This window comes from Grampus griseus, assembly GCF_964374135.1.
Source record: "Grampus griseus genome assembly, chromosome: 4".
In the NCBI taxonomy this organism is placed as follows: Eukaryota; Metazoa; Chordata; class Mammalia; order Artiodactyla; family Delphinidae; genus Grampus; species Grampus griseus.
This window is the reverse complement of record NC_138997.1, coordinates 31391232-31406832: the sequence shown is the minus strand read 5'-3', so window position 1 is coordinate 31406832 and position 15601 is coordinate 31391232. Positions and strand designations below refer to the sequence as shown.

Here is a 15601-nt window from a genome sequence, read left to right as displayed (position 1 = left end):
GAGGTCCATGTAACTCTTTACTTGGAACTCAGTCTTCAAAATTGTAGAGCCCTTGATTTGCAAATATTGGCAGATAAGGATTACATAAGAGGACTATCAATCAATATATGTAAAAACTAAAAAGGCAGAAAAGCTGAAGAGTTTTGGCACCATTTGTACAAGATAAGTTACAATATTGAAGACTAAATAAATGTTACTGGAAATAGAATATAGGAGAAAACATTAAAAAAAAACTTAGAAAGAGTTCACACAATTGTTCTTATTTTCTTTGGTGTTCATTAAGAGGTAAAAGGCAAAATTAAAAAATCACCAAATAAGAGGAAGAAAAATATGAAATTGAGCTGGATATAAATATCATAGTTTTTCTATTCACTGTACAACAAAGTATATGTCATTGTATCATATCCCTGTAACACTGTTCATTGCTAAAAGTTCTTAACATCCACAATTCCACATTAACTTTGAAAATGCCAGAAGTCCTAATTTAGCCACAGAGAGATCTATATAACCTAGAAAGCTGTGCTTTTACTAACAACAAATAAACAAAAAAACAGAGTATTGTAAGATGAAATCACTGCAGATTGATATGTTATACAGCAGAATTTGGAATCCTATATTTACAGATGAGAAAAACAGCCCTAAATTCAAAGCAGACAGGAGGAGTAAATGGACGCTGTTCTGTTTCATGAGTGTAAATCTCGCCCATAATTCTGTGATGAAAATGTGTATAAAACTTCAGATTTTATTGCATAATTTGTAAACTTAATTGGCTAAAATAAAAAAGCTTTTTTATAGTAAGGTACAAGAGATATAGTAGTAAATGTTACAAAACAATTAGGACACTAGAAATAAATAAATATGTATATGCATTATAAATACATAATTAAATATGCTTTTTTGGCAATGAAAATAAAATAAAACATGCCTCAAACTTCATTTAGTTGATAAGTTATTTTAGTATTCTCAGTTGGACAGGGGTATTTTACACATTATTTTAATAGTCAAAGGGTATACATATCAAGAACAGGGCTGTAGTTCTAATCTGTCAGTGAAGAAGAAAGGCCAACACAATTCCTTGATCTAAAAATTTACTTGCTTTATATATAGAGAATGAAGTTTCAAAACACTTGAACTTTTTTTCTCTTCAGCAGCTCCTACATTATTTACAATATTTATCAGATGTAAATGTACCAAATATAAATGACCACCATTTCCCATTCAACTTATACATTAGGACTAAATAACAGAAGCATATGATTGGACCTAAAACACCAAGTTTTAGTAATAGTTATTATTACCTAATTAATCACAAATGAGTTATTTTAAACAATAATACAAAAAAACTAGAATCACAAGAACTCATTGACAATTGATAGTAATTTGGACTGTGGAAGCTTTCCTAATCTCAATGTAGATGTTACCCTCTAAATTGAGAAAATGCAATTTAATAAGGTGCCATGGTACAACAGAACTAGGAGGAAGGCATGTGATAAAATGGTAAAAGTCTAGTTTGGAAATTCAAACAGTTTGGAAATTCAAACAGTTTGGGAATTCATATCTTGATTCTGCCACTCAATGGATTTGTGTCTCTCATGAATAACTCAAATTCTTCAGGCCTCCATTTCCTTACTAATAAAATGAAGATAATTCCCTTACAAGCTTGACAGGAAGTCTAACAAGGCAACCTGTATAAAGTTTCTGACAGATGACAGGCATTCATTAAAAGATCATTTCTTGGGCTTCCCTGGTGGCGCAGTGGTTGAGAGTCCGCCTGCCGATGCAGGGGCTGCGGGTTCGTGCCCCGGTCCGGGAAGATCCCACATGCCGCGGAGCGGCTGGGCCCGTGAGCCATGGCCGCTGAGCTTGTGTGTCCGGAGCCTGTGCTCCACAACGGGAGAGGCCACAACAGTGAGAGGCCCGCGTACAGCAAAAAAAAAAAAAAAAAAAAGATCATTTCCTATCTCCTTCAGGAGATTTGACTTTTTTTACTGCTGGATATTGGTTGTTTCTCTAGAAAATGAAGAAACTGGACTAATCTATAAATTCTTCCTCAACCCCCAAATGTCACAATCTCAACAACAGCTATCATAACCATCATAATTTATCTAGTGCCGCTATGTGCCAGCCCCTGCACTATGTATTTTCCAGAAATCTCAGTTAATATGGCATAAGGTGGAAGGAAGTGGACCTCAGCTCTTCACTACTGTACTCTATAAACTTTTCCTCAAAAAGAACCAACAGGCAAAGAAGGGAGTTACTGTGTTGGCGGGTGTGACTGATCCTGATTACCAAGGAGAATTTGGACTGTCCCTCCACAATGGAGGTAAGGAAGAGTAAGCCTGGAACCCAGGCGATCCCTTACTACTACCATGTCCTGTGATTAATTTCAATGGAAAACTACAACAGCCCATTTCAGGAAGGACTGCTAATGGTCTGGACCTTTCAGGAATGATGGTTTGGGTCACCTCACCAGGCAAAGAACCACCACAGATTGAAGTGCTACCTGAGAACAAATGCAGTATGGAATGGGTAATGGAAGAAGCTACAACCATGTGATCATTTGTAGAAATGAGGACTATAATTCTTATTTCTTCCTTACTTTGTTATGAATGTTTGTGTGTGTGTGTGTGTGTGTGTGTGTGTGTGTGTGTGTGTGTGTAAAGCAAGTACCTTTGTTTTCTTCCCTATCTTATCTTTCCTCCCTTATCACATAAGATATATTAACTTTATATCATGACATATAGCTATTGTTAACTTAACACCATAGTATTTAAGTTTCAGGAGATCAAGGAAAAAAGTGATCCTCACCCAAGGAAGGACTTTGCATCATCTTCTAGGGAAAGAGTTGCTGTGTCTTTGATAGTACACAGGATAGTTATATCACATTAGGTGGAAGTAAGACTTTATTGTCTTGATTTGGAGATTAAGTGTGGTTTAAAGAGATGCATATAAGTGCTGCTAAGTTGACAAAGGGTGGATTGTGATGGTTAATTTTATGTGCCCACTTGATAAGACTATGGTGTCCAGCTGTTTGGTCAAACATCAGTCTAGATGTTGCTACAAAGGTGCAGATTTTGTGATGTGATCAACATTTACGATGATAAACACTGAAGATGTGGTTTAAAGTTGGCTTTTAGGAGATTATCCTCCATAACATGATGGGCCTCATCCAATCAGCTGAAGGTCTTAAGAGCAAAAGTTTGAGGTTTCTTAGAGAAGAAGGAATTCCGTCTTAACACTGTAACACAGAAACCTTGTCCAAGTTTCCAGCCTTCTGGCCTACCCTATGGATTACAGACTTGCCAATCCCTATAATAGTGTCAGCCAATTCCTTAAAATAAATCTTTTGGGGGTGTGTGTGTGTGTGTGTATCTCCTACTGATGCTCTTTCTCTGGAAAACCTTGAATGATACAAAAATATCCTCCTTGTAAATGTTGATTCCAGATTTCAAATGCATCTCCAGTAGGTTCTAGTTTACCATTAATTTTACATTTATAAATATCAATTAGAATGTTCAATTCAATGAATTTTAAAAAATTTCTATATTATATATTTCCTTCAAATCACTTTTGTATACACATTTACTTTCAGCATTTGTTCACTAACAAATATATCAAGTATATTTTGGTGCATAAACATCACAAAAGAAGTAATATCATGTCTTCTTAGCAAAACAGGACGGTCCAGATTCTTTAAAAAAATGTGGCTTGTTGGAGTTGCTCCTGTTGAACAACTAACTAAATGAAAATACCTGAGATAGTTTGTGCATCAACTTGGTTGGGTCACAGTGTCCAAATATTTGGTCAAACATTATTCTGATGTTTCTGTGAGGGTGTTTCCGAATGAGACTTATATTTTAATTGGTGTACTGTCAGTAAAGCAGACTGCCCTCCATAACGTGAGCGGGTGTCATGCAATCAGCTGAAGACCTTAATAGAACAACGACTGACCTCCCCTGGACAAGAAAGAATTCTGCTAGCAGACTGCCTTTGGACTTGTACTGCTACTCTTTCCTGGGTCTCCAGCCTGCCAGCCTACCCTACAGATTTTGGATGTAGCAGCCTTGCCAATCATGTGAACCAATTTCTTAAAATAAATCTCTATATAGCTATGTATCCTGTTGATTCTGTTTCTCTGGAGAATCTTGACTAACACAATACCGTATTTCCTTTTGTCCTTAAAAATACATTATTATTCAATGACTCTTTAAGAAAATTCACATAGGATATCATCATTGGAATACTTATAGCCCGCAATTTCACTGATATTATCCAATTTTGCCATCATTGGTAAGAGTCAATACTGCTATCTCTTTGCAGTCATCTTCTGATTTGTGTAATAATTGTGAAATGTATTAATCTGGTATTGTAGTCTCTTTCCATTATGTGCAAAAATGAAAAATTCCAAAATTCTTAATTGTGTTGCATGAACATTAAAAAAAAAAACAAACAACTACATAAATAGTTTCTCCAGATTTCTTTTTGGCAATGCAAACAAACAAAAAGTATTTATCTCACTATTGTATCATTCTTCTAGGCAATGCTGTCATTCTTTAGTTTTCTTATTGTCTTAGTCATTTTTAACATGGTAGGAAAAAACTGATGAGTAATAACGAAATAATTCCTAAGATGGTGAAACAGCAAAATGTTTTAAGATATAGGAAAATAGGATCATTAAGATCCCATATCGTGTCTGATTTCCAATGGACCCATATGGTAGTTGCAAGATAACAAGTTTTATTCTATTAAAACCATAAGTAAATTTTCTCATTGGAAGACCTCCAAGAAAGAATAAAGTCATGAAATACCAATCCTTACAAAGAGTTAAAAATGCTCAAATAAAAAACTCAAAAATTCAAACTGGGTCCAATGGACTTGAATACTGAGGATTACCCTCTCAGTTCTGTTTAAAAAAAAAAGGACTTCACATCTGTAAAAGAAAGATAATAAAAGTACTACTAGCTAAGACTGAGCATTAGATGAGCTAATACACATATAAACCACTGTATCTGGTGTATAGTAAGTCCCCAATCTCTGTTAACTATTATAATTAATAGGTTCTACTGAATATAGCATCAGTGATAACATTACTGCAGCACTTCCCCAGACCCTATACTCTGGCTACCTCTCTCCATACTGTGGGGATTTTTCTCTGGGTCACAGACCATCTAAAGATTCCATTTAAAGAGACAGCAAGAGATCATGGAAAGGGACTTCCCTTGTGATCCAGTGGTTAAGAATCTGTCTTGCAATGCAGAGGACACTGGTTCAATCCCTGGTTGGGGAACTAAGATCCCACATGCCACAGGGCAACTGGGCCTGCATGCCACAACTAGAGAGCCCATGCACCACAACTACTGAGCCCACTTGCTCTGGAGCCTGCGCACCTCAACAAAGAGCCTGTGCGCTGTGTGCTGCAACTAAGACCCGACGCAGCCAAAAAATAAATACTTTAAAAAATGCTATTAATTCTTATTTAAAAAAAAAGAGATCATGGAGAAACAAAAAGGCCTGGATATAAATTCCAATTCTATCTTTTATTTGTTTTGTGAGTTTATAAAAACTACGTAAACTCTCTTGGCCTCAACTTCCTCATCTATAAACAGGGGATAACATTTCTTGCAGTGTTAGATAAATTACATGATATAATGGTTATAAAGCACCTAGCCCATTATATTGAAATTGTGGATACTCAATAATTGCAGCTGTTATGATAACTCAGCTTCCTAAATATTAGTTTCATTCTTCTTTTTGACTGTCTAATGACTCAGTTAGAATTGAATCTCAATGTTTTTCTCAACATTGTCATCTGTAGCCAAACTTTCTTTGTCCAAGATACTAGATATTATCAAATGATTTAATGCTCTAAATTATCTAACTGTGCAAGTTAGAAGTCTGTAGGCAAGGAATTTCTGTACCTTTTGGCTCCACGTGAGGAAAAAAAAGACATAAAAGGAGTCACTTAAGATATTATTAGAAATTGTTAATAATGCTTTGTTGAATACTTATATAGATATATACAGAAAAATAATTTCATTCTAAAATTCACAATTTTACACTAATGATTTCAGTAAAAGTGTATCACAAATCCAGTCAAGCAAGCTACTCTTTGCTTAGGACATTCAGAGACTACGCAGGAGATTTTCAATAGGTGCCTGAATTTACTTTCTACCCACACCCAGCTATATACATAGCTATGATTCTTTCTAGGCTCTAGCAGGCTGAGTACTCTTTTTCCTTTCCTCTACCAAGTTCCCTTGCCCTGAAACCTCCAGATGACATCTTCTTTAGGGTACAACTGGACCACTATGTTGATAGAAGTCAGCTGGGCCTTCTTGAAAATTATATGAAATATCTTAAAGAACACCACAAGATTACAATTTTATTAAGAATTCAGCAAATCAGAAATGTAACAACTTACCTCTTAGTATACTCCTATTGCCATTTTCATCCCCCTCACCCCCCAATAGTTATTTCAAATCATCTTACATGGAGTTCTAGTGACTTCAAACTCAGGTCAGCAAATGCATCTCCAAGTTGCCTTTGGGTATGCACCATCTGGAAAAGCTGGGTTGACAATGTCTGAGCCAGTTTTAGAATATTTTCATATTTTTTCTTGTTATCTCTTAATATATCAATTTGAGCTTCAAGTTCAAGGTCCACAGTTCTTGATCCACGGCCCAGCTTCTCAGAGATAATCTGTCGAGTGCACTAGAAGTGGAAAGATATACTTTGTTTAGGAAGAAAAAAAGAACAAAAGAAAAAAACAGTAATACAGCAATCCAAAGTGCAAATGCTGGAGCATATGGCATGCACCATTTTTGGCTTCAAACAAGCTAGCCTAACAAACGGAAAACGGTCAGCCCCCTTAGAGGTTCATCAGGACTCAGAAAGTAAATTTTTTTTTTTTTTTTTTGCGGTACGCGGGCCTCTCACTGTCGCGGCCCCTCCCGTTGCGGAGCACACGCTCCACACGCCCAGGCCCAGCGGCCATGGCCCACGGGCCCAGCCGCTCCGTGGCACGTGGGATACTCCCGGACTGGGGCATGAACCCGTGTCCCCTGCATCGGCAGGCGGACTCTCAACCACTGCGCCACCAGGGAAGCCCCAGAAAGTAAATTTATCAGACATGTTTTTTAACTATTACTTATTAGAGGAAGTTTTAAGACGTCTCTAGCTAGTGTATATACTGCCAGATGAGCTCTCTCACATAATCATATTTCAAGTTTTGTGCACTTTGGTAGATTACTGAAAACAACTGAGATACTTGGCATTGATTTAAGAACAATACTCGACTATTAATATAGGAATAATAAGAATACCAAAATTCTACTCTCCTATTGGTTTCAAATGTTTTTTTTCCTTCAATTTTCCCCTTAAATAGCTGTGTATATGTGTGTGAGTAGGAAGAATGAGGGGAAGAAAGGAAGGAGAAAGAAGAAAGAGGAGGTAGGGAGGGAGGGAAGGGGGGAGGAACAGAGAAAGAGAAAGAGGTAGAGATTACAGATTCCTGAATTCTTCTACTTTTGCCCAGATAAAATTAAATTATGTTATTCTACTCTATGTTATTCCATCTCTGTCCCAGAAATAATGATATAGGAATTTACAATTTTTTAAAGTACCTAACTTTAGAGCACATGAAAATAAGTTTTCTAGTAATTTTTGCTAGAAATAAAAAATTACAAGCAAATTCACTACTCAACAATACATTTTTAGACTAACAATGTAGGGCATTAATATAATCCTTATCATTTAAATCTAAAAAAATATTCTGAAAAGCAGTAAATAAGTTTTGCAATTTTGAAAATTTGCAAATTTGTTCTTTTATCATGTCTCTCAAAGTTTTGGTCACAGAATTAGTATTTGTTGTAAAAGTTAAAATAATGAATGAAATAAAAATGAAATTCCCCTTCCGTCCTTTAATTTGACTAAATAGTAGAAAAGTATTAATAGTTTGATGGGTAGTAGAGACTCTCCTTTAAACCTATATAATCACATATATAATATTCTTAAAGTAAACATGAGCCCATGCTATGCTATACATAATATCCTGAGCATTTCTTTTCTGAGAACGAATATCTTGAGACTTTTCCTTGTCAATACACATAAATTTATATTTAGCTACTCATATTTTTCTATTTTAAAATTGAAATGAATTCGCTGACACATTCTCTCTTATCATCAACTAAGGATTTTTATGAATAAACATTTTTTATAAAGGAGTTCTTTTTTTAAAAAGCAGAGAGAGGAGGAACCAAGACGGCGGAGTAGAAGGACGTGCTCTCACTCTCTCTTGTGAGAACACCAGAATCACAACTAGCTGCTGGACAACCATTGACAGGAAGACACTGGAACTCACCAAAAAAGATACCCCACACCCAAAGATAAAGGAGAAGCCACAATGAGACGGTAGGAGGGGCGCAATCACAGTAAAATCAAACCCCATAACTAGTGGGTGGGTGACTGACAGACTAGCAAACACTTATACCACAGAAGTCCACCCACTGGAGTGAAGGTTCTGAGCCCCACATCAGGCTTCCCAACCTGGGGGTCCGGCAACGGGAGGAAGAATTCCTAGAGAATCAGACTTTGAAGAATAGCGGGAATTGATTGCAGGACTTTGACAGGACTGGGGGAAACAGAGACTCCACTCTTGGAGGGCACGCACAAAGTAGTGTGTGCATCAGGACCCAGGGGAAGGAGCAGTGACCCCGGGGGAGACTGAACCAGACCTACCTGCTAGTGTTGGAGGGTCTCCTGCAGAGGTGGGGGGTGGCTCTGTTTCACCAGGGGGACAAGGACACTGGCAGCAGAAGTTCTGGGAAGTACTCCTTGGCATGAGCCCTGCCAGAGCCGGTCATTAGCCCCACCAAAGAGCCCAGGTAGGCTCCAGTGTTGGGTTGCCTCAGGCCAAACAACCAACAGGGAGGGAACCCAGCCCCACCCATCAACAGTCAACTGGATTAAAGTTTTACAGAGCTCTGCCCACCAGAGCAACAGTCAGCTCTACCCACCACCAGTCCCTCCCATCAAGCCTCTTAGATAGCCTCATATACCAGAAGTAAGAAGAACTACAATCCTGCAGCCTGTGGAACAAAAACCACATTCACAGAAAGACAGACAAGATGAAAAGGCAGAGGGCTATATACCAGATGAAGGAACAAGATAAAACCCCAGAAAAAAAACTAAATGAAGTGGAGATAGGCAACCTTCCAGAAAAAGAATTCAGAATAATGATAGTGAAGATGATCCAGGACCTCGGAAAAAGAATGGAGGCAAAGATCGAGAAGATGAAAGAAATGTTTAACAAAGACCTAGAAGAATTAAAGAACAAACAAACAGAGATGAACAATACAATAAATGAAATGAAAACTACACTAGAAGGAATCAATAGCAGAATAACTGAGGCAGAAGAATGGATAAGTGACCTGGAAGACAGAATGGTGGAATTCACTGCTGCAGAACAGAATAAAGAAAAAAGAATGAAAAGAAATGAAGACAGCCTAAGAGACCTCTGAGACAACATTAAACACAAGAACATTTGCAATATAGGTGTCCAAGAAGGAGAAGAGAGAGAGAAAGGACCAGAGAAAATATTTGAAGAGATTATAGTCAAAAACTTCCCTAACATGGGAAAGGAAAGAGCTACCCAAGTCCAGGAAGTGCAGCGAGTCCCATACAGGATAAACCCAAGGAGAAACATGCTGAGACACATAGTAATCAAATTGGCAAAAATTAAAGACAAAGAAAAATTATTGAAAGAAGCAAGGGAAAAACGAAAATAACATACAAGGGAACTCCCATAAGGTTAAGAGCTGATTTCTCCGCATAAACTCCACAAGCCAGAAGAGAGTGACATGATATACTTAAAGTGATGAAAAGAAGAACCTACAACCAAGATTACTCTACCCAGCAAGGATCTCATTCAGATTCAATGGAGAAATCAAAAGCTTTACAGACAAGCAAAAGCTAAGAGAATTCAGCACCACCAAACCAGCTCTACAAGCAATGGTAAAGGAACTTCTCTAAGTGGGAAACACAAGAGAAGGAAAGGACCTACAAAAACAAACCCAAAACAATTAAGAAAATGGTCATAGGAACATACATATTGATAATTACCTTAAACGTGAATGGATTAAATGCTTCAACCAAAAGAATGAATGGATACATTCTTCACTGAATGGATACAAAAACAAGATCCATATATATGCTGTCTACAAGAGACCCACTTCAGACCTAGGGACACATACAGACTGAAAGTAAGGAGATGGAAAAAGATATTCCATGCAAATGGAAATCAAAACAAAGCTGGAGTAGCTATATTCTTATCAGATAAAATAGACTTTAAAAAAAAGTATGTTACAAGAGACAAGGAAGGACACTACATAATAATCAAGGAACCAATCCAAGAAGAAGATATAACAATTATAAATATATATGCCCCCAACACAGGAGCACCTCAATACATAAGGCAACTGCTAACAGGTATAAAGGAGGAAATTGACAGTAACACAATAATAGTGGGGGACTTTAACACCTCACTTACAACAATGGACAGATCATCCAAAATGAAAATAAATAAGGAAACAGAAGCTTTAAATGACACAACAGACCAGATAGATTTAATTGATATTTATAGGACATTCCATCCAAAAACAGCAGATTACACTTTCTTTTCAAGTGCACATGGAACATTCTCCAGGATAGATCACATCTTGGGTCACAAATCAAGCCTCAGTAAATTTAAGAAAACTGAAATCATGTCATGCATCATTTCTGACCACAACGCTATGAGATTAGAAATGAATTACAGGGAAAAAAACGTAAAAAACACAAACACATGGAGGCTAAACAATACATTATTAAATAAGCAAGAGATCACTGAAGAAATCAAAGAGGAAATCAAAAAATACCTAGAGACAAATGACAATGAAAACACGACAATCCAAAACCTACGGGATGCAGCAAAAGCAGTTCTAAGAGGGAAGTTTATAGCTATACAAGCTTATCTCAAAAACAAGAAAAATCTCAAGTAAACAATCTAACCTTATACCTAAAGGAACTAGAGAAAGAAGAACAAACAAAACCCAAAGTTAGCAGAAGGAAAGAAATCATAAATATCTGCGCAGAAATAAATGAAATAAAAACAAAGAAAACAATAGCAAAGATGAATAAAACTAAAAGCTGGTTCTTTGAGAAGATAAACAAAATTGATAAACCATCAAGAAAAAGAGGGAGAGGATTCAAATCAATAAAATTAGAAATCAAAAAGGAGAAGTTACAACAGACACCACAGAAATACAAAGCATCCTAAGAGACTACTACAAGCAACTCTATGCCAACAAAATGGACAACCTGGAAGAAATGGACAAATTCTTGGAAAGGTATAGCCTTCCAAAGACTGAACCAGGAGGAAATAGAAAATATGAACAGACCAAACACAAGTAATGAAATTAAAACTGTGATGAAAAATCTTCCAACAAACAAAAGTCCAGGACCAGATGGCTTCACAGGTGAATTCTATCAAACATTTGGAGAAGAGCTAACACCCATCCTTCTGAAACTCTTGCAAAAAACTGCAGAGGAAGGAACACTCCCAAACTCATTCTATGAGGCCACCATCACCCTGACACCAAAATCAGACAAAGATACAAAACAGAAAGGAAAATTACAGACCAGTATCACTCATGAATATAGATGAAAAAATCCTCAACAAAATATTAGCAAACAGAATTAAACACCACATTAAAAAGATCGGACGCTGGGATTCCCTGGTGGCGCAGTGGTTGAGAGTCCACCTGCTGATGCAGGGAACACGGGTTCGTGCCCCAGTCCGGGAAGATCCCACATGCCGCGGAGCGGCTGGGCCCGTGAGCCATGGCCGCTAAGCCTGCTCGTCCGGAGCCTGTGTTCCATAATGGGAGAGGCCACAACAGTGAGAGTCCCGTGTAGGCAAAAAAAACAAACAAACATCAGACACCATGTTAAAGTGAGATTTATCCCAGGGATGCAAGGATTCTTCAGTATATGCAAATCAATCAATGTGATACACTACATTAACAAATTGAAGAATAAAAACCATATGATCATCTCAATAGATGCAGAAAAAGCTGTTGACAAAATTCAGCACCCATTTATGATAAAAACTCTCCAGAAAGTGGGCATAGAGGGAACCTACCTCAACATAATAAAGGCCATATACAACAAACCCACAGCAAACATCATTCTCAATGGTGAAAAACTGAAAGCATTTCCTCTAAGATTAGGAATAAGACAAGGATGTCCACTCTCACCACTATTATTCAACATAGTTTTGGAAGTCCTAGCAACAGCAATCAGAGAAGAAAAAGAAATAAAATGAATCCAAATGGGAAAGAAGTAAAACTGTCATTGTGTGCAGACGACATTATACTATACACAGAGAACCCTAAAAATGGCACCAGAAAACTACTAGAGCTAATCAATGAATTTGGTAAAGTTGCAGGATACAAAATGCACAGAAATCTCTTGCATTCCTATACATTAATGATGAAAGATCTGAAAGAGAAATTATGGAAACACTCCCATTTGGCACTGCAACAAAAAGAATAAAATAGGAGAGGGGGAAGATGGCGGAAGAGTAAGACACGGCGATCACCTTCCTCCCCACAGATACATCAGAAATACATCTACATGTGGAACAACTCCTACAGAACACCTACAGAACACTGGCAGAAGACCTCACACCTACCAAAAGGCAAGAAACTCCCCACGTACCTGGGTAGGGCAAAAGAAAAAAGAATAAACAGAGACAAAAGAATAGGGACAGGACCCGCACAAGTGGGAGGGAGCTGTGAAGGAGGAAAGGTTTCCACACACTAGGAGCCCCTTCGTGGGCGGAGACTGCGGGTGGCGGAGGAGGGGAAGCTTCAGAGCTGCGAAGGAGAGCGCAGCCACAGGCGTGCAGAGGGCAAGGCGGAGAGATTCCCACACAGAGGATCGGCACCGACCGGCACTCACCAGCCCGAGAGGCTTGTCTGTTCACCCGCCAGGTAGGGCGGGGCTGAGAGCTGAGGCTCGGGCTTTGGTCATATCCCAGGGAGAAGACTGGCGGCGTGAACACAGCCTGAAGGGGCTAGTGCACCACGGCTAGCCCGGAGGGAATCCGGGAAAAAGTCTGGACCTGCCAAAAAGGCAAGAGACTTTTTTTTCCCTCTTTGTTTCCTGGTGCGCAAGGAGAGGGGATTAAGAGCACTGCTTAAAGGACCTCCAGAGATGGGAGCAAGCCGTGGCTAACATTGCGGACCCCAGAGACGGGCATGAGACGCTAAGGCTGCTGCCGCTGCCACCAAGCAGCCTCTGTGCGAGCACAGGTCATTCTCAACACCTCCCTTCCAGGGAGCCTCTGCAGCCCGCCACTGCCAGGATCCCGGGATCCAGGGACAACTTCCCCGGGAGAATGCACGGTGCGCCTCAGGCTGGTGCAATGTCACGCTGGCCTCTGCCACCGCAGGCTCGCCCTGCACTCTGTGCCCCTCCCTCCCCCTGGCCTGAGTGAGCCAGAGTCCCCGAATCAGCGGCTCCTTTAATCCTGTCCTGTCTGAGCGGAGAACAGACGCCCTCCTGCGACCTACAAGCAGAGGCGGGACCAAATCCAAAGCTGAGCCCTGGGAGCTGTGAGAACAAAGAAGAGAAAGGGAAGTCTCTCCCAGCAGCCTCAGGAGCAGCAGATTAAATCTCCACAATCAATTTGATGTACCCTGCATCTGTGTAATACATGAACAGACAAGGAATCATCCCAAATTGTGGAGGTGGACTTCGAGAGCAAGATTTATTATTTTTTCCCCTTTTCCTCTTTTTGTGAGTGTGTATGTGTATGCTTCTGTGTGAGATTTTGTCTCTATAGCTTTGCTTTCACCATTTGTCCTAGGGTTTTACCCGTCCAGTTGTTTAAAAAATTTTTTTCTTAATAATTATTTTTTATTTTAATAACTTTATTTTATTTTATTTCTCTTTCTTCCTTCCTTCCTTTCTTTCTTTCTTTCTTTCTTTCTCCTCCCCCCTTCCTTCCTCCCTCCCTCCCTCCCTCCCTCCCTTCCTATCTTTCTTTCTACTTTTTCTCCCTTTTATTCTGAGCTGTGTGGATGAAAGGCTCTTGGTGCTGCAACCAGGAGTCAGTGCTGTGCCTCTGAGGTGGCAGAGCCAACTTCAGGACACTGGTCCGCAAGAGACTTCCCAGCTCCACATAATATCAAACGGCGAAAATCTCCCAGAGATCTCCATCTCAACACCAACACCCAGTTTCACTCAATGACAAGCAAGCTACAGTGCTGGACACCCTATGCCAAACAACTAGCAAGACAGGAACACAACCCCACCCAATAGCAGAGATGTTGCCTAAAATCATAATAAGTCCATAGACACCCCAAAACACACCACCAGACTTGGACCTGCCCACCAGAGAGACAAGATCCAGCCTCATCCAGCAGAACACAGGCACTAGTCCCCTCCACCAGGAAGTCTACACAACCCACTGAACTAACTTCAGCCACTGAGGACAGACACCAAAAACAAAGGGAACTACAAACCTGCAACCTGCAAAAAGGAGACCCCAAACACAGTAAGATAAACAAAATGAGAAGAAAGAAAAACACACAGCAGATGAAGGAGCAAGATAAAAACCCACTAGACCTAACAAATGAGGAAGAAATAGGCAGTCTACCTGAAAAAGAATTCAGAACAATGATAGTAAAGATGATCCAAAATCTTGGAAATAGAATAGAGAAAATGCAAGAAACATTTAACAAGGAACTAGAAGAACTAAAGAGGAAACAAGCAACGATGAACAGCAGAAAAAATGAAATAAAAAATACTCTAGAAGGGATCAATAGCAGAATAACTGAGCCAGAATAACGGATAAGTGACCAGGAAGATAAAATAGTGGAAATAACTACTGCAGAGCAGAATAAAGACAAAAGAATGAAAAGAACTGAGGACAGTCTCAGAGACCTCTGGGACCACATTAAACGCACCAACATTCGAATTATACAGATCCCAGAAGAATAAGAGAAAAAGAATGGGACTGAGAAAATATTTGAAGAGATTATAGTTGAAAACTTCCCTAATATGGGAAAGGAAATAATCAAGTCCAGGAAGCACACAGAGTCCCATACAGGATAAATCCAAGGAGAAACACACCAAGATACATATTAATCAAACTGTCAAAAATTAAATACAAAGAAAACATATTAAAAGCAGCAAGGGAAAAACAACAAATAACACACAAGGGAATCCCCATAAGGTTAAAAGCTGATCTTTCAGCAGAAACTGCAAGCCAGAAGGGACTGGCAGGAAATATTTAAAGTGATGAAGGAGAAAAACCTGCAACCAAGATTACTCTACCCAGCAAGGATCTCATTCAGATTTGATGGAGAAATTAAAAGCTTTAGAGACAAGCAAAAGCTGAGAGAGTTCAGCACCACCAAGCCAACTTTACAGCAAATGCTAAAGGATCTCCTCTAGGCAAGAAACACAAGAGAAGGAAAAGACCTACAATAACGAACCCAAAACAATTAAGAAAATGGGAATAGGAACATACATATTGATAATTACCTTAAATGTA

The 15601-nt window shown here is 39.0% G+C and overlaps 1 protein-coding gene across 3 annotated transcripts in view; it reads right to left on the bottom strand.

The window, feature by feature from the left end:
• Positions 1-15601, bottom strand: part of ARFIP1 (ARF interacting protein 1) — a 135020-nt gene that overhangs the window by 39180 nt on the left and 80239 nt on the right. For all 3 annotated transcript variants that reach the window (XM_082653922.1, XM_082653924.1, XM_082653923.1), the window contains one exon: positions 6490-6711. In XM_082653922.1, the coding sequence (XP_082510048.1) occupies positions 6490-6711 (222 nt within the window). The remainder of the gene's footprint in view (positions 1-6489; positions 6712-15601) is intronic.